The sequence below is a fragment of the Nannobrachium achirus genome, assembly GCF_963921795.1.
Source record: "Nannobrachium achirus genome assembly, chromosome: 3".
Classification (NCBI taxonomy): Eukaryota; Metazoa; Chordata; class Actinopteri; order Myctophiformes; family Myctophidae; genus Nannobrachium; species Nannobrachium achirus.
The window spans coordinates 61,815,960-61,840,854 of NC_137812.1; the positions used below are offsets into that span (position 1 = coordinate 61,815,960).

General features: G+C 42.0%; 1 protein-coding gene across 1 annotated transcript; it reads right to left on the minus strand.

The window, feature by feature from the left end:
* On the minus strand, positions 1–22,623 carry cp110 (centriolar coiled-coil protein 110). Its single transcript, XM_080722127.1, has 11 exons — positions 22,466–22,623; positions 21,503–21,631; positions 17,718–20,037; positions 16,012–16,347; positions 13,638–13,729; positions 9,099–9,218; positions 7,017–7,166; positions 6,113–6,214; positions 5,184–5,300; positions 3,709–3,791; positions 1–2,846 (listed from the first exon to the last, which is right to left on the minus strand). The coding sequence occupies exons 1-11, from the start codon at positions 22,613–22,615 to the stop codon at positions 2,699–2,701; spliced, it is 3,747 nt and encodes a 1,248-aa protein (XP_080578253.1). The 5' UTR covers positions 22,616–22,623; the 3' UTR covers positions 1–2,698.
* Between the last annotated feature and the right edge of the window lie 2,272 nt (positions 22,624–24,895).

The window sequence follows — 24,895 nt, forward strand, 5'->3', positions numbered from 1 at the left end:
AACCCTACTGGCATAAATTAGAAAGGAGGCCTAACTTGTAACAAATTACAGCTTTTAAGTGAATAATATAAAACAAATAAGAAAACACACACACACACACACACACACACACACAGCAAATTTCAGATAGAGGTCTAATAGTTGTTAGGCCCAATTATTGTATGCAAAATAACATTTCTAAAAAACTAAATAAAAAAGCAACAACTATTTGGTAAGAAGGACCCCAATGGAAACGAGCCATAGTTTAAATCCTCTTAGCAGACCTTGTATTGAACTGTACTTTCCTGTGCTTTTTTATGCAAACTGCTAATAGAGAATTCAATCAATCAAGAATGTATTGTGTGTAGACCCCATTCTCTCGCTTTGATTATGGAATGGTACTATGAGGCATGACATCATCTTATTGGAAGGTTGCAGTCCGATATAAAATGCAGGGACGTTAAAAGGCCTGTCCATAGTATCTCCGAAACCGAACTTTTGTTCGGTGAGTTACGACTTTCAACGTGCAAATTTCCAAACTCAAATTCTGTGTAATGCTTTTCAGAAGTTGCGAGTGACGTCATTTTGTAGCCGAACCGGACCTTTCCGCCGAAAAGTTCGGTTTCAGTATGGACAGGCCTTTAGCCTTAAATCCAACATTAACTAAGCATCACTTAAGGTACAGGTAAGGGATGAATGTTGAGTTGACCTAAAATACTACTTAAAGTGCAAGTGTTTAGCTACCTCAGCATTCTTTCCTTCCAATAACGATTTTCACATCAGTGCATCCAGATGAGACAATCAAGGTCACTGCTGCTGCAACCTTGACTTGAGTTTGACTGAGTATTATTTGGTAGTTTGTTGTATCAATAGTGAAGTTGTTAAAGAAGGTGACAAAACATATTTAGCATGGTAAAAAAAATAAAGTGTTCTTTTGTCCTATGACAGACATCACCTTATGTCAATACTATATATTCAATGAAGAAAGTAGTTCACACACATCCGTGGCATTGGTGCTAGACAAGCAGAATCATCAAGGAGGACATATAGTCTGTCTGCACACTGGTTAAGCTTCACAAGTTTATTGCTGGTCAACATTTCGTTCTTAATAGATTCTTGCAAAAGAATGTTAATGCAAAAGTAGAACAGCAAACAAAATAAGTGTATCAAGTGCAAGTGGCCTTTTAATACTCTTCTCCTTCATCCTCCTCTCCAACACTGTCAGTAGGCTATTTAAGCTTAGTACAGCGACGGCAGATGACAAAGGCAACCGGAAATGATCAGTGCTCAATAGATCAACCTGCCGCCGTAGCAGCCGTCTGTACTACGCCAGAAGGTCCCTTTCCACGTTGCGCCTACGACGCCTGCTGTATAGACGCGTCGCCATGCGAACCAAAGCGTTCAGTAAAAGGGGTGGGACCCTGTCGCCGACCGCTCTTTGCTTAACAATTTGGACCGCAACGGCGATTGCGTCATAGCAGCTGTAGTCCCGCCTCACGTTGCTGTAGTAGAAACGCACCCCACTTAGCGCCGAGCGAGCCAGATTTCAATATGAATCTGCGCTTATAACGCCAGGAAATAGCTATATTGAATCCCCAAAATCACATTACATAACCAGGTACACGTGCCTGCGAATGCCACAAGATGACCACTAGAGTGAGCCATAGCCCATAGACTTTCCATGGTCCCATGTTAAGTCAGAATAAAAAACGAGGTTCAGGACATAACAGGATGGTACAATGACATGCTCTCCATTGACATTCAATGGACAGGCCGCGGGCCGCCATTTGAGCTCAATACTGCTCAATTCGTGCTTGATCGTCTCAAACCACCATTGGTATGGGCATCGGAACGTATATAGATGCCACACAGAAAGTTTCCGAATCAAAATCCGACCTAGTGAAGCTACGTGAGGGTCGGATGGTTTGCATTGAGCCTAGCGGCTAACAGAGGCCTACGTAAACAGGAAGCTATGGCTTAAAGGTGACGTCATAATCGTATCCTTTTTTTTCACGGTTTTCATCTGTATGCTAGTCGAAGGTAAGCTAACCGTTCCGCTCCGTCTATCAACCCAAATTAAAAGCTTAAACAATGCTTTTATATAAAAGTCGCTCCGAGTCGCTCGGCACTAAACGCCATCATTAGTTAGTCGCCCCGAAAGTCGCTCGGCGCTAAGTGAGTTAAAGGTGATACACCATGACAATTTACTTTAAAAAAAAAAAAATGGCGCAGTTCAGGCCAAAGGTGGTACTGCAGCTGTAAATGCTCAGAGCCATTCAAAAATGAGAGGCTCTCTATTCAGGAGTGGTAATTTAGCCTCAAACCTTTTGAAAAACGTTTTTGGGACATAAACAATATGACATAAATACTTTTTAAATGCATGGTGTATCACCTTTAAATTCCCCAGTGTACGCACTACAGAGGAGTCTCAATCAAGGGAGTCATCCTTTTTGTCATAGCTGATGTCCGCCAAGATGGAGGCTGACTCATCGATTCTTGTGAGCCTTCGGCTGGTGTTCCAAGTTCTGTGCAGGCTGTGTGCGAGAGTTTAGGAATGCCAATGCTGAGCGTTGCTATTCATTCAGCTTAATACTGTTTGAGGATCCCTCATTGATGAGAACATCCCGAATCCTGTTCTGATGAAGATCTATTAGGATCGAAACGTTGACCAGCAATAAACTTATGGAGCTTAACCGATGTGCAAATACTATATTTCAAATCATCTGGGTCTGCATGAATAAGGGGTCTTGGGGACCCTCTGAGGGTTTGCTTTGAACTGTCCTCGCTTGGATTCTGATGGCCGATCAGTCTTGTGTCTGGTCCTGTTCACAGTCGGCCTGTGGCTCCCTGTTGCCTTCTTCTGGATCCTGAGGGAGGAGGACAAATGTTAGCTGCTGGTGAAGACAATGGGTCTCCTGCATGACGGGATAAAACAACAAATATCCTCTTATGTTTGTTAGTATCCAACTATACCACAATTCTTTCTTATTTTGTCGGTACCCATTGATTCTCCCAGGGTTTTTGTTTTTTGTAGTCACACTCAAGGTCTTCGGGGCAATTTTCAACATATAATGCAAATGCATGAATTGAGCACGCTTTCAACTGATTAGATTGGACCTTGCGTTCCCAAGATAATGGCCAAAACATATTGAAAGCGGCCATTGAAATCGCCGATTTTCTTTTCTTTCTTTTTTTTTTACCAGTGGCTCTGTCTGACTAATTAGCATACCCAAAACGTCATCGTAGGAAATCAAATGAATGAGAGGTGTACTGTACGTAGCTCTACTTAACAACTGCATCATTAACCATCAGGTGCACCTGAGTCTGTAAAAGTACCTATATGCTGTATCTCAAGAACTGTAATAGATACACATACTTGGTACCAAAATATCCGCAATTTATATTCAACTTTAATACATCTATGGGTCTTAAAATCAATGTATTTGGAGTTATAAAGGAAAAACCAAGTTTTTGGATGGACATCTTGGATTTCGGGGGCCGCCATCTTTAATTTTCAAGTGGCCCGGTTTCTTAAATCGAAGATGATGTGTACCAATTTTCACGCTTGTATCACCAAGTGAACGATTCTCCCTAAATACTGCTGTTAGCCGCTGTACTATTATGTGACAGCTTTCATCACTTCCTGCCTAATATACACATACTAACATGCACACGCACACACATAAGCACTCTAGTCTAGAGCTAAAAGAAGGGCAAATGAACACTCACATCACTCCCCTCTTCCTCTCCAGGGCTTTTTGCGTAGCAGGAGACAAAGAACTCTTTCCCTTGGCAATGACTGTGTCTCCACTCTAAAAACACGGACATGCACAAACAAACATATAAACAATTGCATAATGTGTTATTGGCCACTTAACATGTGCCCAGTCCAGTGGTTTACCACACAAACAACAACAAATACACACCCGCGCACTCACAAACAAATGAATGCAGTGACATGATCATACATCAATAGAGCAGGGGTCTTCAACAGGGGGTCCGGGACCCCTAGGGGGTCCTCAGAGTTACTACAGGGGGTCCTCCAAATCTTTGTGTGATAGAAACTTTTTTCCACGGGTGAATCACCTGGTTTTTTCCTCCCAAACTGCTAATAAAGTAGCACTGTTTATTTCTGCGGTTTGATGAACTGGTCTGGTATGATTCCCGCTCCTGCCCACTCCCGGTGATTTTCATTCCTGTTCTGTCCAATACAAATTTGACTCCTGTCCTGCGGGAATCCCACGGGACCCACGGGAATTCCTGTCAAATGTCATCCTCTAAGCCCCATACAGCGCTTGGCATGAAAGGTCATAGATATATAAAGCTAGACATCTCATTGGCCACTGCAGTTCATTGGAGTGACCTGTAAAAAAGAATAGGCAGAAGTGCAGAAGGCACGCTGCCGCTCAAGTGACTACTGGCCAATCACAGCAGGTCTTTTCCGGTACTAGTCAGAACCTAGGGTGCGTTCGAATAAACGAACGACCCTGAACGCACCCTGGGTTATGAAAAGAGCCGCCCCCGCCTGCCTCTGATTGGCCAACGGAACTTCCATTTCTGTGAAGCACAAGGAAGTGTGATTGCGTTAAAAAAATTGCCTATCCTTTTTTACAGAGACCCCAGAGCCGGAGGAGGGGTCTAACTTTCTATGTCTAGGTGAAAAGTAACAGAGATACATACCAGTGTTGTTTTTGACAGCAAATTTTGTTTTTGTTTTAGTCATAGTCTTTTGAATAAAATGTAATTTAGCTTTAGTCATAATTTAGTCACCTGAAAAGTTTTAGTTTTAGTCTAATTTTAGTCGACTAAATATACGATTTTAGGCGACTAAATCTACAGTTGATTTAGTTGACTAAAATGTATTTTGGCGGGCCTTGATGGCATCGTAATGACTGATTTTACACTTGGTTGTGTGCTGAAAATAGCAGATCTACAAGCTTGTAGATCGGCTATTTTCAGCACGCAACACCTGAGAGCAACCAAACATAAAATTACTCTTCTCCACTAGTCCCTCCCTAAGTCCCTCCCTAACGTTTTAGTCTAGTTTTAATTTTGTTGACGAAATTGTCAATATATTTAGTCTTAGTTTAAGTCATCACAGCTTAGTTTTATTTCGTTTTTATTTAGTTTTCGTCAGTAAAAAAACGCAGTCGACAAACATTTTTAGTTTAGTTTTAGTCAACGAAATCAACACTGATACATACCTGTCGTCGGCGCTCCCTCTCTCTGACCAGCTCCCTGTCCCAGCTGATGAGCTGCATCCTCTCCCTGGCAGACAGGCTGAAGAAGATGTCATAGAGCTCGTAGCGCGCAGAGCGCAGCTGAAGCGGGACAGGATAGCAGAGGAAAGGGGGGAGGGCGCTTTAAATGAATGCTCACATTCAGAGCATCAACTGTGATAATGGCTAATGGTAGGGCCGTCACAATTATTACATAATCGACTAATCGCAATCAATCGCGATTGTTTTTCAAAACCGTCATAATCGTTTCCATGTTGAAAAATGTTCATATATATATTTTTTTTAAGTAAAAAGTAAAGTGGAAATAGCAGATCTACAAGCTCACAACACGTCGGCTATTTCCATTATCAACGTTCTTTTTTAAGTATAAAGTTGTCAAATATGTCAATAAATTCTTTGTATATTTAGGGTATGTGTCATATCTAACATGTGTAACTTTAAAGCCTAAAAGCCAAACAGAAATGTTATTGTCAACAACAAAAACACAATTAAATCGTTAGCCCATTTAGACCTGCTGCTACCTATACGTTGTATTACCCTTAAGGCCGGCTGATACATCTGTGTCACATCAGTATTTGCTATACATATACCAACATAATTTATTTTACATTTTTGGAATAAGAAATTGAAGGTTTTCAGAAACCTTAGGTTAGGTTTTAGAAGGCGTTTTCAGAATCGGCCTCAGGTCGCAATTATTTGAGTGACAATTAATCGTCATGTAAAATGTCATAATCGTGACAGCCCTACTCACAATCAGAGCATCGACTGTGATAATGGCTAATGGCGGGTATATATTGCTTACTGGCGGTGTAAAAACAGTGCAGGTGAGCGAGGTCAGCAGGTGGGTAGAAATGTATGCATGTATTGGATTGTGAAAGTTTGTGCGTCAATACCTGCAGCGTGACTCTCTCAAGAAGCAAGATGTCTTGTCTGCTGCTCGGTACTCCACTGCCAGGCGTCTCTGGCTGGAAGGTCAACAGGAACTGCCCAGTGTCCTGACACACACACACACACACACACACACACACACACACACACACACACACACACACACACACACACACACACACACACACACACACACACACACACACACACACACACACACACACACACACACACACACACACACACACACACACACACGTTCTATTACACACATCTTAGCTCTATTATTACATTTAGAAATCTAGAATTATTGAATGCTTTAACCAGTGAAAAATAGCTCGCAGCGCGGCACTCAGAGCTATTTATTTTTTTTGTTTTGTAGATCTGCTATTTTTGAAAAATCGTGAAAATTCGAATTTTGACCCGATTCTATAAGTGTATTTTGAATCCTTCTAAGGTTTAAATATATATATATATATATATGTTTCTATGTCAGCAATCTGGCCGGCCATCGTGAAAGAAAAGGTTCTTTTCACTTAACTGGAGCTCAGTTAGTCTGTTCTTGAGAGACTACTATGTCAGTGGTTCTCAAACTTTATCATGTGAAGGACCCCCAAAATGATATTTATTTGGCCACGGACCCCCATCTCAAAATATTTAGTTCCAGGGACCACCCAGAAGCAAAATTTGAGTTACAAACATTCCCTTTGAAAATACATATATTCAAAGATTTGCACACATTTTCACGACTTTTTTCAAAAATAGCAGATCTACAAGCTCACAGCGCGGCACCTATATCTGCTATTTTTCACTGGTTAAAGCATTCAATAATTCTAGGCCTAAATGGGTTAAGGCCTGAAAAGAGGGAATGCTGCCATTGGCAGACATGACACTGCTGTCTCATCTCACCTTGACGGTGCGCAGCAGCTGTGCCACTCTCTCAGTTTTCAGAAGCCGACGAGTGAGGAAGCCTTTGACTGCTGCCAACACCAGGGGGCGGTAGCGGTCCGGTACAGAAGTGGGAGACTGGGGACTTGGGGGTGGCCGCTTGGATGAGAGCTGTGTGTAATAAGGAACGGGGGAAAGAGAGGAGAATACCAATTCCATCAATGACGACCAATTAATTTCCAGCCTGGATTTTCAAGTTCTTTTTACTAGTGCCTGGTCGTCAGTAGACGTATAGCTCATCGTTGTAAAAGGAGTTAATACGACTGCGGCCATTCACCTGTTGATCTGAAAAAACTGTTACATGACAGTGGTTGGAATAACACAATTTAACTGATGACAAAGTGTTAGGCCTAGACATTTTACATATATTCTTTAGAACAAGTCAGAGGCCTCTAATTTGAGAGAGCAAGTTGATGATTGACATCAACAACCAAATTAACGGCAGCACAATTCAAGGGTTTGTAAGTCTGACGGACAGCAGCGGAATTGGCACACATTACACACCTAATATAAACAGTCTGTGTGTCCCAGCCAGTCAACAAGGTTCTCCAGTTTGCCGGTTGGATATTGCTGCCTATTACACATTTTCAGTGGAATATCGCTGACACACCCACATCAGGAACATACAAAGCAATGGTTTTGGCTCACAATACTTGGGAAACTCATTAAATGACAAGAGAGTTTGCTAGCTCCTGCATGAAACTCTGAGAAAACTCCACACTGAGTAGCTTTTGGTCTAGACCAGGGTTCCCCAATAGGCGGCCCACGGGCCATTTGCGGCCCGCGGGGGGCTACTGTCTGGCCCACACCAACCCCAGTAATAATGGCGGTATAAGAGCAGCAACAACACTAGTATATCGTCGTTGTCGGGTGGAAATCTTGTATCTCCAAATTTGTACGCTCTTTCCCAAATCATACAAGGCCCTCGCACAAAAGTAGTGAAAACAGCCGATCTACAAGCACACAACGCCTCGCACCGCGAGGCATTGTGTGCTTGTAGATCTGCTGTTCTACAAGCACACAAACTACAAGCTGATAGTTTAAATATTTTTTAAAATGATAAATGCAAAACGAACGGTTTTGGACATACAAGATTTTCACCCGACAACGACGATATCTGAACTGTCGCTGGAGTAGCGGGAACGCCGCCGTCGCCTCCTGCAATGTTGTGGCCCTCAGCTTGGTACCCTAGACATAATTCGGCCTGTGGGGAAAACTAATTGGGGAACCCTGGTCTAGACTCTAGTGCACCACTTTATTACCTAGCAGAGTTTAATAACAGCATGGCCTTCCAGTACAATCTTTAGCTAGTATCGATAGCAAGATACTAAGTAAATGGTGCATGCATACTGCTTTTATTTAAAGTGCTTTAAAATGTGCATTACATTCACCCATTCACACCGACGGTGGAGGAAGGCATCAACCTGCTCATCAAGAGCAGTCAGGGATTCAGTATCTTGCTCAAGGATACTTCGACACTCACCCAGGGGGAGATGGGGATCGAACCGCTGTTTCCCATGGGGCCACTCTATTTTTTAGCCACTACCGTGTAGTTCATAAACAAAGCCTCGCAAATCTTAATGTGGTGCCGAGTTCAGGAGAAAATGGATACCTTCGGTTAACTTTGCTAAAACCATTGATTGTATCGCGTGGTGTGTCCATGCAGCTGCGTGAGATGTGATTCTTCTACATTTGTGGATATATACAGACGGTAAAGACGGAGTAATACAAATATTACTCAGGGCATATACAGTATATCGTCGTTGTCGGGTGGAAACCTCGTATCTCCAAGTTTCAAATGTGTATGTTCTTTCGCAAAGTAAAGCCCTGCATCATCGTGGCACAAAAGTAGTGAAAACAGCCGATCTACAAGCACACAACGCCTCGCACTGCTTTCACTAGTTTAAATCATTTTTTAAATGAAAAACAGTTTTGGACAATCATACAAGGTTTTCACCCGACAACGACGATATGTTCATTGAGATGGGACGGTAAAACGTTTTACTCAAGTGAAACTAGTTAAGTGAACATGGCAAACTGTACCTGAGAGGAGAAGGTGCTGGAGAGGAGTGAGGGCGAGATGGAGACGTCCCCCAGACGGGAGCTGGAGAGAGGGCAGGGGAAGGACACGCTCTGGAGGAGATGGTAACGCGCGGCCAACGCCTGAGAGAGAGGAAGAGGAAGAGGAGGGTTACTTGCGGGGTGATCAGAGAATCGTGGAGAGACACAAGAAAGAGAGATGAGGGATCATGGGAGAGAGAGAGGGAGAGCATGATGGTAAGATCTAGTGAGAAAAAAAGAGAAGGCTAGGGACGCATGGGTGGAGAAATGGAGGAAGAGAGAGTGCATGTGTGTGCGCGCACACACACACATAGGGGTGGGAGACATTGGGAAATATTGAATTGGAAAGGATGGCAAATGAGGCAGAGGGAAGAAATTAATTGAGGGTGGAGAGAGAGAGACAGAAGGAGGAGAGATGGGGCACGGACGCAAGGGGATGAGACAAGAGAGGGAGGGAGGAAGGGATGAGAGGAAGGGGAGAATGGAGAAAGACAGAAAGCGAGTGAACGCCACGGAGACAAAGACGGGGGGGGACCATTAGTGGTGGAGCTTGGAGGGACGAGTTGGCACTCAACCACAGACGCTCATGAATTAAACAAATTACCGTTTGCTTTCTGTGTCAGTTCCCTCGCTCCCCTCATCCCCTCTACCCTTCCAAACAGTCCCTCCTTTTACCCTCGCCACATTGCCCAAAGATGGAGCGGGCCAGGCAAGCAAAGAAAAACGACAAAGGTCCTATTATTAAACAGCTTATGTTAATTATATTGTTGTTAGAGAGGCATAAATTAAACCCGGGACTGTAATTAATAGGGCAAGGACACTGCCCAAGAAGCAAGAACAAACACAACGGGAGCGCCAACACACGCGCGGTGCTCACGCGGGGGGAGAGAAACAAAGATTGGGTGCCAAATGAACACCGGGTGTCCTTGGGAAAACACACACAGGAACAGACACGAGACCACGATGCCAGCTCGCCTCTTAGAGATGCAATGAAACATTTATGGTAGAATCCCTGAGCTTCTTTACTGGGGAGAGTTTGAAGGTCTGTTGTAATGAGCACATTTCTGTAGTCTTTCCACGGCACAGGTCTCTCTAAAATCCCACTATAACAGGTAGGGGGAATGTGTTTGTCTATGCGTGTGTGCTTGTGTGTGTGTGTGTGTGTGTGTGTGTGTGTGTGTGTGTGTGTGCAGGTGGCAGCAGTGTGTTTTTTTCTTTTTTTTATAAAGGTCTGGTACCGTGTATTTAGGCCTAGAATTATTGAATGCTTTAACCAGTGAAAAATAGCAGATATACAAGCTCATAAAATAGCAGATATACAAGCTCATAGCGCGGCACCGAGTGCCGCGCTGCGAGCTTGCTCTGCTATTTTTGAAAAAGTTGTGAAAATGTGTGAAAATCTTTGAATATATGTATTTTCTAAGCGAACGTTTGTAACTCAAATTTTGCTTCTGGGGGGTCCCTGGAACTAAATATTTTGAGATGCGGGTCCGTGGCCAAATAAATATCAGTTTGGGGGTCCTTCACATGAAAAGGTTTGAGCACCACTGACATAGTAGTCTCTCAAGAACAAACTAACTGAGCTCCAGTTGAAGTGAAAAGGACCTTTTCGATGGCTGGTCAGATTGCTCACATAGGGTTTTGCAAACATAGGGTTTTTCCAAAAACCTTAGAAGGATTCAAAAGACACTTATTGGATTGGGTAAAAATTCTAATTTTCACAATTATTCAAAAATAGCAGATCTAAAAGCTTGCAGCGCGGCACTCGGTGCCGCGCTGTGAGCTTGTATATCTGCTATTTTTTAATTCAATTAAAAAATAGCAGATAAAGCATAAAATAATGATACACAATAATGTGTACCCGTTCTAAATGGGTTAAAGACCTTTTAGGATCAACATATCACCAGTTGGCAAGTTCTTAAATGGAGAGGAACATCTTCTCTTTTAAAAGGTCAAGAAGCGTTTCTATCATCATTGGTGACCTTGGATGGAGTCCAAGTGGAGTATAAATATTAAAGTGCATGTCAAGGTTACACTAGACATTATTAAAAATTAAAACAAATGCAAATAGCATAGTCAACTTAATTTTGTTATTTTTCACACATTTTTAATTTAGAATATTTTATTATTTTATTGAGTAATAATTTATCACCATTGTTTTTTTGTTTTTTTTTCAGTCAAAGCTTTATTATTTAGATTTTTGAACCAATCTCAAGTAAGCAGCTATTGCTGCACTTCTACAAGCTCACAATGCGCCGCAATGCGACGCGTTGTGAGCTTGTAGATCTGCCATTTCCACTATCAATGTTCTTTTTTATGTATAAAGTTGTCAAATATGTTTTGTCATTTCTTTGTATATTTAGGTTATGTGTCATATCTGCCATGTGCAACTTCAAAGCCTACAAGCCAAACAGAAATGTAATTGTCAACGACGAAAACACAATTAAATCGTTAATCGCAATTATTTGAGTGGCAAATAATCATCATGTCATAATGGTGACAGCCCTATCAAATTGCCTGCATGTGTCACAGTGTTGATTTCGTCGACTAAAACTATGACGAAAAATGTTTGTCGACTGCATTTTTTTCACTGACGAAAACGAAATAAAAAAGAAATAAAATTTAAGCTGTGATGACTAAAACTAAGACTAAATATATTGACAATTTCGTCAACAAAATAAAAACCACACTAAAACATTAGGGAGGGACTAGTGGAGAAGAGAGTCATTTTATGTTTGGGTGAAAATAGCCGATCTACAAGCTCACAACGTGTCGCGCTGCGACGCGTTGTGAGCTTGTAGATCTGCTATTTTCAGCACACAATCAAGTGTAAAATCAGTCATTACGATGCCATCAAGGCCTGCCAAAAAACATTTTAGACGACTAAATCAACTGTAGATTTAGTCGCTTAAAATCGTATGATATTTAGTCGACTAAAATTAGACAAACTAAAACTTTTCAGGTGACTAAATTATGACTAAAACTAAATTACATTTTATTCAAAAGACTATGACTAAAACTAAATCAAAATTTGCTGTCAAAAACAACACTGATGTGTCACAAATTCCAATCCGGCTTCAGGAAAGGACACAGCACAGAAACTGCACTTGTAAAAGTTATTAATGATCTTAGGGTGGCTGCTGACAACAAAGATGTGTCCGTTCTCCTACTGCTGGACCTAACGGCGGCTTTTGACACAATCGACCATACAATTCTAATACAACGTCTCGAACACTGGGTAGGACTGTCTGGGACTGCTCTGTCCTGGTTTTACTATTACCTAACAGGCAGAAGCTACTTTGTTAATCTAGCTGACTTTGAGTCAAACAAACACAAGATCTGCTCTGGTATTCCACAGGGCTCAATTCTTGGACCTTTATTATTCTCCCTCTATATACTGCCGCTGGGAGAACTTATTTCCGCTCACGGTGTGAATTTCCATTTCTATGCTGATGACACCCAGTTGTACCTTTCGGTGGCTCCGGATGACCCCTGTGCTCTAGACCCATTGCTGACGTGCGTGTCTAGCATAAAATGCTGGATGAGTGAGAACTTTCTCAAGCTAAATGAGGACAAGACAGAAGTTCTCATAATTGGTTCTACTGCCCAAAGAGAATCAATAATAAGTAGACTTGGTAACCTGGCTAAAGAAAGTAACACCTCTGTAAAGAACCTGGGGGTGATCATTGATGCTGAATTAAATTTTAATACACACATTAATCATGTCACGAAGATTGCCTTCTTTCACCTTAGAAATATTGCACGAATTAGAGCTTATCTGTCGCTGAACGATGCAAAAACGCTGATCCACGCTTTCGTTTTCTCTCGGCTGGATTACTGCAACGCACTTCTCTCTGGTCTGCCAAAGAAAACAACTGACAGACTACAACTTGTTCAAAATGCGGCAGCCAGAGTTTTAACTAAAACTAAGATAAGAGAACATATTACTCCAGTCTTAGCGTCGCTACACTGGCTCCCGGTTGTTTTTAGGATTGATTTTAAAATACTTTTACTTGTTTATAAAGCTCTAAATGGTCTGGCACCTTCGTACCTCTATGACTGCCTGCATAGATATGTTCCAACCCGCCCACTCAGGTCCTCTAGTGCAGACCTACTTGAGGCGCCAACAATGAAATATAAAAAATATGGTGAAGCAGCTTTCTGCTTCTACGGACCGACAGCTTGGAATAAACTCCCACTACACCTAAGACAGGCAGCCTCTGTGGATAGCTTTAAAGCACAGCTCAAGACCTATTTCTTTACTCTTGCTTTTAGCTAAATTTTTAAATCCCTGTGCTGCTAATTGACGTCCGCACTGTTCTGAAATTGTTATTTCTCTGCTTAATTGTAATAATTTTAATTATTTCTTTTTATTCTGTATTTTTTATTTTATTTTACTGTTTCTATGTTAAGCACTTGTGCTTCATTTTCTGCTCTGTAAAGCGCTTTGAGCTGCATTTCATGTCATGAAAGGTGCTATACAAATAAAGTTTTATTATTATTATTATCAGTACATCTCACCTGTAGCAGCTCTTGCTGTGTCCTCTGGTCCTCCTGCAGGGTTGGGTGGTCCGCTTGGAGCTGCTGCTGCTCGTCCTCTTGACCGCTGTGGCCTAGGGACGGGACCATAATCGCTATTATCCTTTATCACGATAAAAAACACTCACGATCATCATATCGTGGCGATTTAAATTTATCTTGAAATTGTCCTCCGTCATGCACTGGGATCAATCCACCTTTTATTTGCTGCATATCCGGTAACATTTAACCCATTTAGGCCTAGAATTATTGAATGTTTTAACCAGTGAAAAATAGCAGATATACAAGCTCACAGCGTGCTGCGAGCTTGTAGATCTGCTATTTTTTGAAAAGGTCATGAAAATGTGTGCAAATCTTTCAATATATGTATTTTCAAAGCGAACGTTTGTAACTCACATTTTGCTTCTGGGTGGGCCCTGGAACTAGATATTTTGAGATGCGGGTCCGTGGCCAAATAAATATAATTTTGGGGGTCCTTCACATGAAAAGGTTTGAGAACCACTGACATAGTAGTCTCTCAAGAACAGACTAACTGAGCTCCATTTAAGTGAAAAGGACCTTTTCTTTGACGATGGCTAGCCAGATTGCTGACATAGAAACTCTTGATATTCAAAAAACCTTAGGATTCAAAAGACACTTACAGAATCGGGCGTTAGTTTATGCAGGACATGGGAGTCAAGTCGCTGCTCAGCTGTAGTCAGATGTCAGTCAGCTCTGTTCTTATACCTCATTAACATATCTGCTGGTCATTATGTCACATGACTCCAATCAAAGCTCTCAATCAGTAGGGAAGGCTCCTTTAAATAGAGCTTGCTTTCTCTACCAATGCTTGGTTCCGAGCTTCGGAATCATTTGCTGCTTGCTGCCTCCTCCACCCCAGCCTCCACCTTTGCACGATCAGTCTGGCTAAGCTCAAATACTTGTGATTGTCTGATTAAGTTACATGTCAATGTGGTTAAACTCAAATACTGTGATTTTGACTAAGTTCATGTCATGTTGTTAAGCTCAATACTGTGATTTTTTTCTTTTTACTATGTTACATGTCAAGGTTAACCTCAAATACTGTGATTTTGACTAAGTTACACGTCAATGTATTGCTATTATTCTGCTATTGTATCCCTATGGGGGGTATTGCTGCGTTCCCTGATTTTGCTTAGCATGCTCAGAAAAGCGTGCACAAAATTTCAGGGAGCATCTCCTATCGCGGAGCCTGTAAAACGCCAAGATTAACTGTATTCCATTTATGCAATAAATGGTTAAATCTTCTTATTGTGTATTCCATTTTGCAATAAATGGTTAAATGACTTGACGTGAATGTTCCTGACTAAAAAATAGCAGATCTACAGGCTCACAGCGCGGTACTCGGTGCTGTGAGCCTGTATATCTGCTATTTTTCAATAGTTAAAGCATAAAATAATGATACACAATAATGTGTACCTGTTCTAAATGGGTTTTAAACCCTCTATAATTGGTAAAACGGACCTGGAAATAACATACTTGACGTTCACTCTCGACCAAATCTCTTTGCTCAAAAATAGCCGAACTAGAAGCTCACAACACGTTGTGACAATGTGTTGCTCAGAGTCAGCAAATAAAATGTAATAATAGTAAACCAAGGCAAAAAAAAGTTTGGATGTGCTATGGTTGAGGACAATCATTTATTTTGTGATTTATACATAGATCATGTAGTCTGCAAACCAGCAGATGAGAGTATGCCGTTTGAGAATCCCTTTGTACTAGGGCATTCACGAATAGTGATTTTTAGTATTCGAATTATTCAACCTCAAAGTATTCAAATATTCGACAGGACTGTCAAATATTAATTAAGCAAGAGGCGAACATTGTGAAAATAGAGGATCTACATGCTCACAACGCCTCGCAACAAGATCTGCTATTTTCACAATATTTATCTGTGGAACTGAGTCACATTAAATGTAATACCTACAATTCCAAGTGCTTGTCAGGGTGAGGGTCCCCAGTTCAAATATGTTTATTTTGGGGGTCACAGCCTAAAAAGGTTTGAGAACCCCTGGTATAGAGCATTAACAAATTCATCCACCAGGGGCATTGACAACTCATTCTTATGACTACCTATCTAGCCAAGCTTTATAAACTACCGGTATATATTTTTTAAAGAGAAAACTAAAATAAATAAGCGAATATTCGACTTCGGTGAACAACGTCGAATAGTGACTTTGATATTTGAATATTCGAATAGTTGGTGAATGCCCTACTTTGTACATCTTTCCCAATGATTGAAAAACGGCAGCCTCTTGTGATTCATCAACAGCAGTAGTTTTCAATATTACAAATGACATTATTCTGCATTTTATCCGCTTTATTGTCATGGTCCTACCTTTGAGTATTCTGGAGTGAGGTCTTGCTCCTCTGCTTCCATCTCTACTAGGTCTGTCCTCACTTCCCTCTGTCACGTGCATGAGGAGCCTCCGTTTGGCCTTGGATATCCCTCCGTGACCTCCCCCTCCGCTGTCTGGGGTCAAGTTCTTCCCCTGGAGATTGTGACGTTTCGATGGCGAGTCGGATCCAGACCCCAGCTGCAACCAGAGCCCGGAGGGTGTGTCCACATCGTATGACCGGTTGAGGGACGAGGAGTGAGAGGATTCCTCCCCCTCTCCCATCGTCTCTCTTCTCCTTTCCATTTGCTGGTTGCTGGTGTCCAACAGCACCGAGCCTGCATGTGGGGCCGTCACAATTATTACATAATCGTCTAATCGCAATTATTTGACATAATTGCAAATATTTTGTTATAATCGTGAATGTTGAGAAATGTTCATACATTTACAAACATTTTCAGAAATAGTGGAAATAGCCGATCTACAAGCTCACAACGCGTCGCGACGCGTTGTGAGCTTGTAGATCCGCTATTTCCACTATCAATGTTGTTTTTTAAGTAGAAAGTTGTCAAATATGTCAGTAATTTTGTTGTATATTTAGGTTATGTGTCATATCTGCCATTTGCAACTTCAAAGCCTAAAAGCCGAACAGAAATGTAATTTTCAACGACAAAAACGCAATTAAATCGTTAATCGCAATTATTTGAGTGACAATTGAGTACCTGAGACGAATAACAGTATTAGTCCATAATTGATTTTCTTTTTAATATATATATTTTTGAATTTACCAGACTATAAACCACAAACTAGTCATTTTTATTCTGTTAAATTGTTAATGCAATCCCCCCTCATTGTTTAATTGTAGGTTTTAATGTTATCTGCTCCCTTTGTCTGCTGAATATTGCTTGTACGGACTTAGACTGTTGTTCCACAAACTGCTGGAGATATACTGTTTTTCCACTTTCCATAAGTATTATGTCTTATAATTCCCAATATATATGTTAAGTAAAAAAATCTAACTCAACAAAATGAGGGGGGAGTAAATTAAGACTTTAAGAAATTAAAAAACTAGTTTGTGGTTTACAGTTTGGTAAATCAAAAAAATGTCTTTATCCAAAATTTTAAAATACGGACTTAAAGGAGTAGTTCACCCCCAAAATGACTTTTTGAGCGGTGGTTACACCGTCTCCTATACGTGGCCGTGTGTATGCGCGTGCGTGTGTGCGTGTGTGTCTGTCTGTATGTAGCCTGCAGGCCTGCAGTACCTTTTATGACCACACATGTTAAGGGAGGGGCGCTGTTGTTCAGGCCAGGCCAGACACACACACACACACACACACACACACACACACACACACACACACACACACACACACACACACACAACACAAACACAAACACAAACACACACACACACACACACACACACACACACACACAGTGGGGAAGGGGGGAGGGGGGGTGGTTGGTGGGTAAACCACCGCTCAGTTCACACGGGTGTGATTTTTTTCTATTGATTAGTAACGCCATGGAGACTTGAGTTCAATAATATTTTTGGGTTTTTGTCACATTCCTAAGACAAAAATGTGATAACAATAAATGTACCCCCATTGATTCCGGATGGTGACCCGTTTCGAAACGGGTCACCATATTCGTCTCAGGTACTCAATTAATCGTCATGTAAAATGTCATATCGTGACAGCCCTACCTGTATGTGAAACCTTGAAGTCAGAAGGCACCTTTCGGAACACATCGGGAACATGCATCATCTGTGCCACTGAGGTGATACATGGCTGCTGTTTTTTGAAGGTCTCATGCTTTCTAAAACTGACGACGCTACGGTCGGTAGCTAGCGGTACTCTATCAGACAACTGGACCCTACAGGGGCTCAGGACAGATGCAGTTTCTTCTCCTCTACCTGCTGTCCCCTTGACTTCCAGTTTCTGTGTAGCTGAGATCTTCATTAGCTTCACCCCTCCCACACTGGGTCTTGATTCAGGCTCCATATCTTTTAATGGTCTTCTTTGCCACTCCCCATCCCTCTCCTCCTGACAGTTTCTGTCATAATCACCTCGTCCAACCCAAACAAGTTGGCCTTTGGTAATGTTCTCAGTGTCATCGATGTCTTTACCAGGGAAGTGACCCAGAAGGTTGACATTTTTAATCTGGCAGCCATTCTCCATGTTCTCTGTAAGCGTAGCCTCCAGATCTGTGATGAGCAGTTTGAGGCTGGAGAGATTCAACTCCAGCTGATCTATCTCTGAGCTCCTCCTGGATGACAACATCCGTTCTACGTCGCCGTCCTCTGCTAAACGCACAGCGGGAGAAATTGGTGGTGCGTCAGTGTTTTCCTGTCCCAAAATTACTTTCGGCTCAGTATCATCGTTCACGTTCTGGCTTGTGGTGCCCGTGGGTTTGGTCTTTGGAACGGTGGTTTCATCAATCACTCCTTCAGCTTGAGCTTTACTCTTGCAGCGAACTGGACTCATACAGAACTGAAGGATGGGGACAGTCTGAAACCTTCCCGCACCATTACCAGTAGATGTGCTGCAGATGCTGCTCTGCTCCCCGGTCAAATAAAATGCCTGCTGGCATGGAGAGTTATTGGCGGCATTGACATGTTGTTCTGTTCTGACCTCTGGTGTGCAGTGGAGCTGGGCGTTTCCAGAGGCCTCATCTTCCTGGGCTCCGCTCAATACCTCTGTGTCTTCAACTCCAATCAAGTGCACGTCGTCTAATTTAAACGTTGCTCGTAATTCCTGAGACTCTGTTGCATTGATGACCTCTGCTTTGCCTTCTGGTGAGGTTTTTAATGATGGGGAAACACAGACTTGGTTTACTTTATTCCAACCCTTCTCTCTTATTTTCCTTCCCTCTGTGGCCGTTGCTCCTTGGTGGGGGAACTCGTCGTTCTCCTTATCCGAGAGGCTCTCTCTCTCCTCGACTTTTCTCAAGTGTTGTTGAGATCTCTCCTGAATTTTGGCATTCTTGGCCTGGTTTTTTAGCATCCGCTGGCTCCGCCGATACTCCTGAGATCTCTTCAGGAGGACCTGGAGGCTCGGATGGCAGGGTTCCCCCGGAGGGTTTGTGTTTGCTTTATTGACCTGGTCATCCTGAGGTTTCATTTCCATTTGTTGAACCTGAGGTTGATTTGCAGTTGGAGAGCAGTGAGTGGCTGATGTCTCTGAAGATTCCGGACTGTCTAAAGGACAGCTTGTTGTTTTTACTGAAGTGACTGGGCATTCATCTCCATCCTTGTTTTTGTCTTTCGGGGGGAAATGAGCAACGTCCTTTGACTCTGAACTTCCTATTGGAGTGCTGTTGGACTCTCTTGTTGGAGGACTTCGTACTTCATCGCCGTGTGAGGATGCACATTCTGCTGAGTGAGCATGTGTGATAGAATCGTGAAAAGGTGACATGCTGCAAACGTCCGTTGGCAAATAATGATCATAGACGGAGGATAGCTCTGCACACCTCTCTAATTCTTCTCCGTCTATGGGTGGGTGGCTGATTATATCTGGCATTTTGGTGACTGTGTTTGAAGTGTTGTGAAGAAAGAATCCATTGGCTGCCTCCTCACTACTGATCCCGGGGCTCTCTCCCCTTCTCTCGATTCCACCAGAATGGTTGGCAGTACCTCCTACATTCACATACGTCACATACCCTGAAGACATTGATTGATGGCTTATATCAATAATGGGTTCTGCGGCTGATTGTGACGCCAGTTTATTTTCATCGTGATCAACGGAACACTCTTCCTGGTAATGTTGATGTGGTGTGAGGTGATGTGTGGGAAAGGCACTACATAAGGATGATGCCACAGGAATAACGTGGACACCGTCCATGGCGTCACATGTCAGGCCAGATGTTGGCAAGGACGTCAAACTGTCATTGGCCTCTGTGACGTCGTCACTCTGAGGCACTGACACATTGGTGTTGATGTGGGAATGTGAAGATTGTGATGTGATGAGGCCCTCTTCTTTATGAAAGAACTGCTCCGGTGTAGGTGCATTCCGCAGTGGCAGCGCCTAGAAGGAAATGATAACAATTAGGGCTGTCACGATTATGACATTTTACGTGACGATTAATTGTCACTCAAATAATTGCGATAAACGATTTAATTGTGTTTTTGTCATTGACAATTACATTTCTGTATGGCTTGTAAGGCTTTGAAGTTGCACATGGTAGATATGACACATAACCTAAATATACAAAGAAATTACTGACACGTTTATACACACAACTTTATACCTAAAAAAATAACATCTATAGTGGAAACGCGATGCGACGCGTTGTGAGCTTGTAGATCTGCTATTTCCAATACTTTGGAAAATGTATTTGAATATATGAAAAATGTTTCAACATGGACACGATTATGACAAAATAATTGTGATTATGTCAAATAATTGTGATCATGTCAAATAATTGTGATTATGTCAAATAATTGCGATTAGACGATTATGTAATAATTATGAGAGGCCTAATAACAATACAGATCAATCTCAGAAAATTAGAATATTTTGTAAAAGTAAATATTCTTTAAACATTCATATATTTCTTGAAACTTTCATATATTCTAGATACATTGCTTTCAGTGGATTGTTCCAAACCTTTTTTTTTTTTTTTTATCTTGAATTTCTATGGCATACAGCTCATGAATATCAAAGGTTCATATTTCAAAATATTACAATATTACACGAGACCACTCGAAACAAGGATTTATATTAGATAAAAGTCAGAGTTGCTTGAAGTCCAGTGGGAAGTTTCTGAAGTCAGTTATGATTTGGGGTGCTATGGCATCTGCAATGCTTTTTTTTTACAAAATATTCTAATTTTGTGAGATTGATCCGTATGTTAACGTGAAAGAGATTGTGTAACTTCATGAAACTATAATAATGCTGAAAAATCATTATCATATGTCTTTGTTTTTGTATGGGAAATGTTCAGCTTTTCTCTGGTAAAACCGCTCGTGTTCAAACTTTGTCATCAATAATATGACATCATAGACTGGCCTCCAATTACTATAGAAGTATACAGAAGCTCTGTATCGTTTCCGATAGTCAGTCACAGTCACTCATATTTGATACAGTCTGTTTCTGCGAAAATGTAACTAATTTGGCAGCAGTAACATTAGAGTTCTCTTGCCGTTCGTTGATGCTTCATATCCATGCGTCAAACCGGCAGGATCATTTGTTTATTTTTGGAACACAGTTCTATTTGACATGATATAAAAAAAAGTCTATGGGAATTCTGAAAGGAAAAAAAAAAAAAAAAAAAAAAGAAAAACAGCCAGGTAGGATCATGTGTAAATTACGTCAGACTTCGGTGCTCTATGATAATGGAAACAGCACTAAGTACTTTGCCAATGTGTACAAAGGGTATTTCTTAACTGAGGAGCGTGTGTACCCAACGGGCATCGCCAGACTACCTACGGTAGACATAATATATGATGGTTAGCCTTGAGCGCAGATGAAAAGTCATGACGGACATTACCTGAACACTGTGTAGAATGCTTTCTGCATAGGTCACCCTCGCGTGAGCTCTTGATTGTCTCTGGTCAGTGGTCCTTTTTTGTAATGCCTCTCTGATTGTGTGCACCTCCTCCCTCTGTTGCTCTGACAGCTATGAAGGTAACAGATGATGTTAAGATTATTAGTTTGATGCATGCTTCACACTTTCTACAACTATGTTCAGTACATTTATGCACATCAAACAGGGTCTATTTGCGACCGTAGGTCGCAGTTAACTATGGAAACCGGCACATCTTGTCCACGTATCTCTGTCTGTCTGTCACGCCTGACACTGTGGTTCCCCAGACACATCACTGTGGCATCACAGGGTCAGAGCAGGGATAACGCCTGATACTGTGGTTCCCCTGACACATCACTGTGACAGGGATCTCCATGTATGGGTATAAAATGTATTGTATGTTATGCCCAACCCATATATGGAGATCCCTGATGTCATTAATATTAAGCCCATATCTAACAGGACTTCATATGGGAATGCCCATATATGGAGGAAGACAGCCCATATACGTGTGGCTGGTTCAGACAGGGATCTCCATGTATGGGCATGAAAGGGATTGTATGTATGATGTCAGATGTGATAGAAGTCATAGGATTTTCACATAACGAATAACTGAGTAAGCATGTTTGGAGTATCACAGCATATCTCCATTTACAGTGCATGGATCTCCATATATGGGTAACCGGTCCGATATACATCACTGGACAGACGGCCAAGACATGGCACGACCTCGCCCTGAGGCGTCTTACTAGTTCTATTGAACTTAGAACCAACTGTGACTGATGGTGTTCAAGACTGATGTTGGAAAATGGACACACACACAGGAATAAAGCTAATGGTATGAGAGTGCTCATACCATTATTGGTCGTAAACATACAGTTATTATGAACTAGAAACCAAACACTAATTATGAATTAGCTTTCATACCAAAGGTGGAAGGATGTGTTGACCATAGAAGCTGATAAGAGAAGAGGACGGACGACAGGAACCTCTCACAGGTCTTCTTGATGGTCTGTTCTCCTCACATTGTCTCAGTTGTGAGAGATGGTGCTGTACAAAATCTTCATAATCCTCCATTGTGGCAGGGCGACCTGTTTTCACCCATGTTTTCACAAGATAAAACAGTTTTTATGCTTTACTACAGTGGTTTTCAACCTTTTTCATATCAAGGTCCATTATTAATTTGGTATTTGAGCCACGGACCACCATTTGATGAGATTTAACCTCTCAGACCCAAAACTTTAAGATTTTGTCCACAATTCCATATTGTACTGATGTGATAGTCTACCATAGGCATGGGAGAGATGACAGGCAAACATTCAGTCAAAGTAACAACTCTTCTACATTCTCTAACAATAATTTAAGGTCCATTTACACTTTCAAGAGTTAAAAGATATATAAGTGTCCATTTGGTTACCAATTAGCAACTCTCCATCATTTAGCTGGGGACCACCTGGAACCCCCTCAAGGACCACTGGTTCAAAACCACTGTTTTACTGAAATGATTTCAACTGATATAATATCCAATATAAAACTCTTGTGTTTAGTTGTTATTAGCTAGCCAGCTAGCTAATAACTAAATACAACAGTTTTATATTGGCTAGCCTAGCCAGCTAGCTAACACAACAAGCCACAACAAAGCTAAAGTGAGCGCTCATAAAACTACTTGCACCGGGAAAACAACACATTCAAGAATGATTTAGATCTGCCTGGTCAACATCCTAGCATAATATGGTCTAATTTAAGAGATTATAACTATTACATTACCGACACAGTGCGTCTGCCGCCAATGTTTACAAATGTAACCGCCTGGCTTGGCTTCCTAGAGCAACGACAGTTAGCAGTAGCAGCCAGTCTACATCCCATAGGCTGGATGGACGGTCACTCAAGCTGCCATTGGCCAGGCATTGGCTAGTTCGCTGTGTGACCACACCCATGGAGGCTGGTAACCGTGGCAACCCCAACGCTGCAAACCCTACTACTGTATTCATATCCTATAAAACAAACTAGAAAAAAGCCCCCTGCGGGGGCCTGGCCCCTTTCCTATGTGAAAGTCCCCTGTACCCAGAGATGGATACAGTCCAGTGGGCAGCTAAGCAATACAAATTTAGGATAGCTCAACATTAAATATGAAGTTTTTTCCAAAATGCAAAATAGTGTAAATGGCAATCCATCCATCCATCCACATCCATCCATCCATCCATCCATCCACATCCATCCATCCATCCATCCATCCATCCATCCATCCATCCATGCATCCATCCATCCATCCATCCATCCATCCATCCACATCCATCCATCCATCCATGCATCCATCCATGCATCCATCCACATCCATCCATCCATCCATCCATCCATCCACATCCATCCATCCATCCATCCATCCATTCATCCACATCCACATCCACATCCACATCCACATCCATCCATCCATCCACATCCATCCATCCATCCATCCACATCCATCCATCCATCCATCCATCCATCCACATCCATCCATCCATCCACATCCATCCATCCACATCCATCCATGCATCCATCCATCCATCCATCCATCCATCCATCCATCCATCCATCCATCCATCCATCCATCCACATCCATCCATGCATCAATCCATCCATCCATCCACATCCATCCATCCATCCATCCATCCATCCATCCATCCATCCATCCATCCATGCATCCATCCATCCATCCATCCATCCACATCCATCCATCCATCCATCCACATCCATCCATCCATCCACATCCATCCATCATCCATCCATCCACATCCATCCATCCTCTACTGTACCTTACCGTACCTTACTGTACTGTACTATACTTTAATCTACTGTACTTTACCTTACTGTACTGTACTTTGCTGTACTCTACTGTACCTTTTCTGTGTTCTATATCTATGAATTCTATGTGTTCTCGAACTATGAATTCTGTGTTCTAGATCTATGTTTTTGATTCTTGTTCTAGATCCCCCCCCCCCCCTCTCTCTCTCTCTCTCTCTCTCTCTCTCTCTCTCTCTCTCTCTCTCTGTGTGTGTGTGTGTGTGTGTGTGTGTGTGCATCTGACCCCCCCCCCCCCTTCCCTCTTGTAACCTGAGACCTGGTGATGATAATGACACTTCGCTCCCAACTATGGATTGCGCAATATTCCGCCTACAGGCCAAAATGTGGGGAAAAATTGTAAACATTTTGGGATTATGAGAAGTAGAGACACATCTGAAGGTGATAAAGTTGATGTTGGGCAAGGTACATGCGTTATTGATTTTTGTATTATGTTTTTTAGACAATTGAACAACTGCTGAACGTGGAGTTACAGATGGAAACACACTCATTTTTTTGGGGCGATTCTGATTATGT

What these genes read in the sequence shown, in the direction of transcription:
- cp110 (XM_080722127.1), bottom strand. Translation starts at nt 22,615, where the DNA reads ATGGAGGATTATGAAGATTTTGTACAGCACCATCTCTCACAACTGAGA. An exon ending in TTGAGAGAGTCACGCTGCAG is followed by an intron (nt 5,301 to 6,112) that starts GTATTGACGCAC and finishes GTCCCGCTTCAG; the next exon opens with CTGCGCTCTGCGCGCTACGA. An exon ending in GAGAGGAAGAGGGGAGTGAT is followed by an intron (nt 2,847 to 3,708) that starts GTGAGTGTTCAT and finishes CTCCTCCCTCAG; the next exon opens with GATCCAGAAGAAGGCAACAG.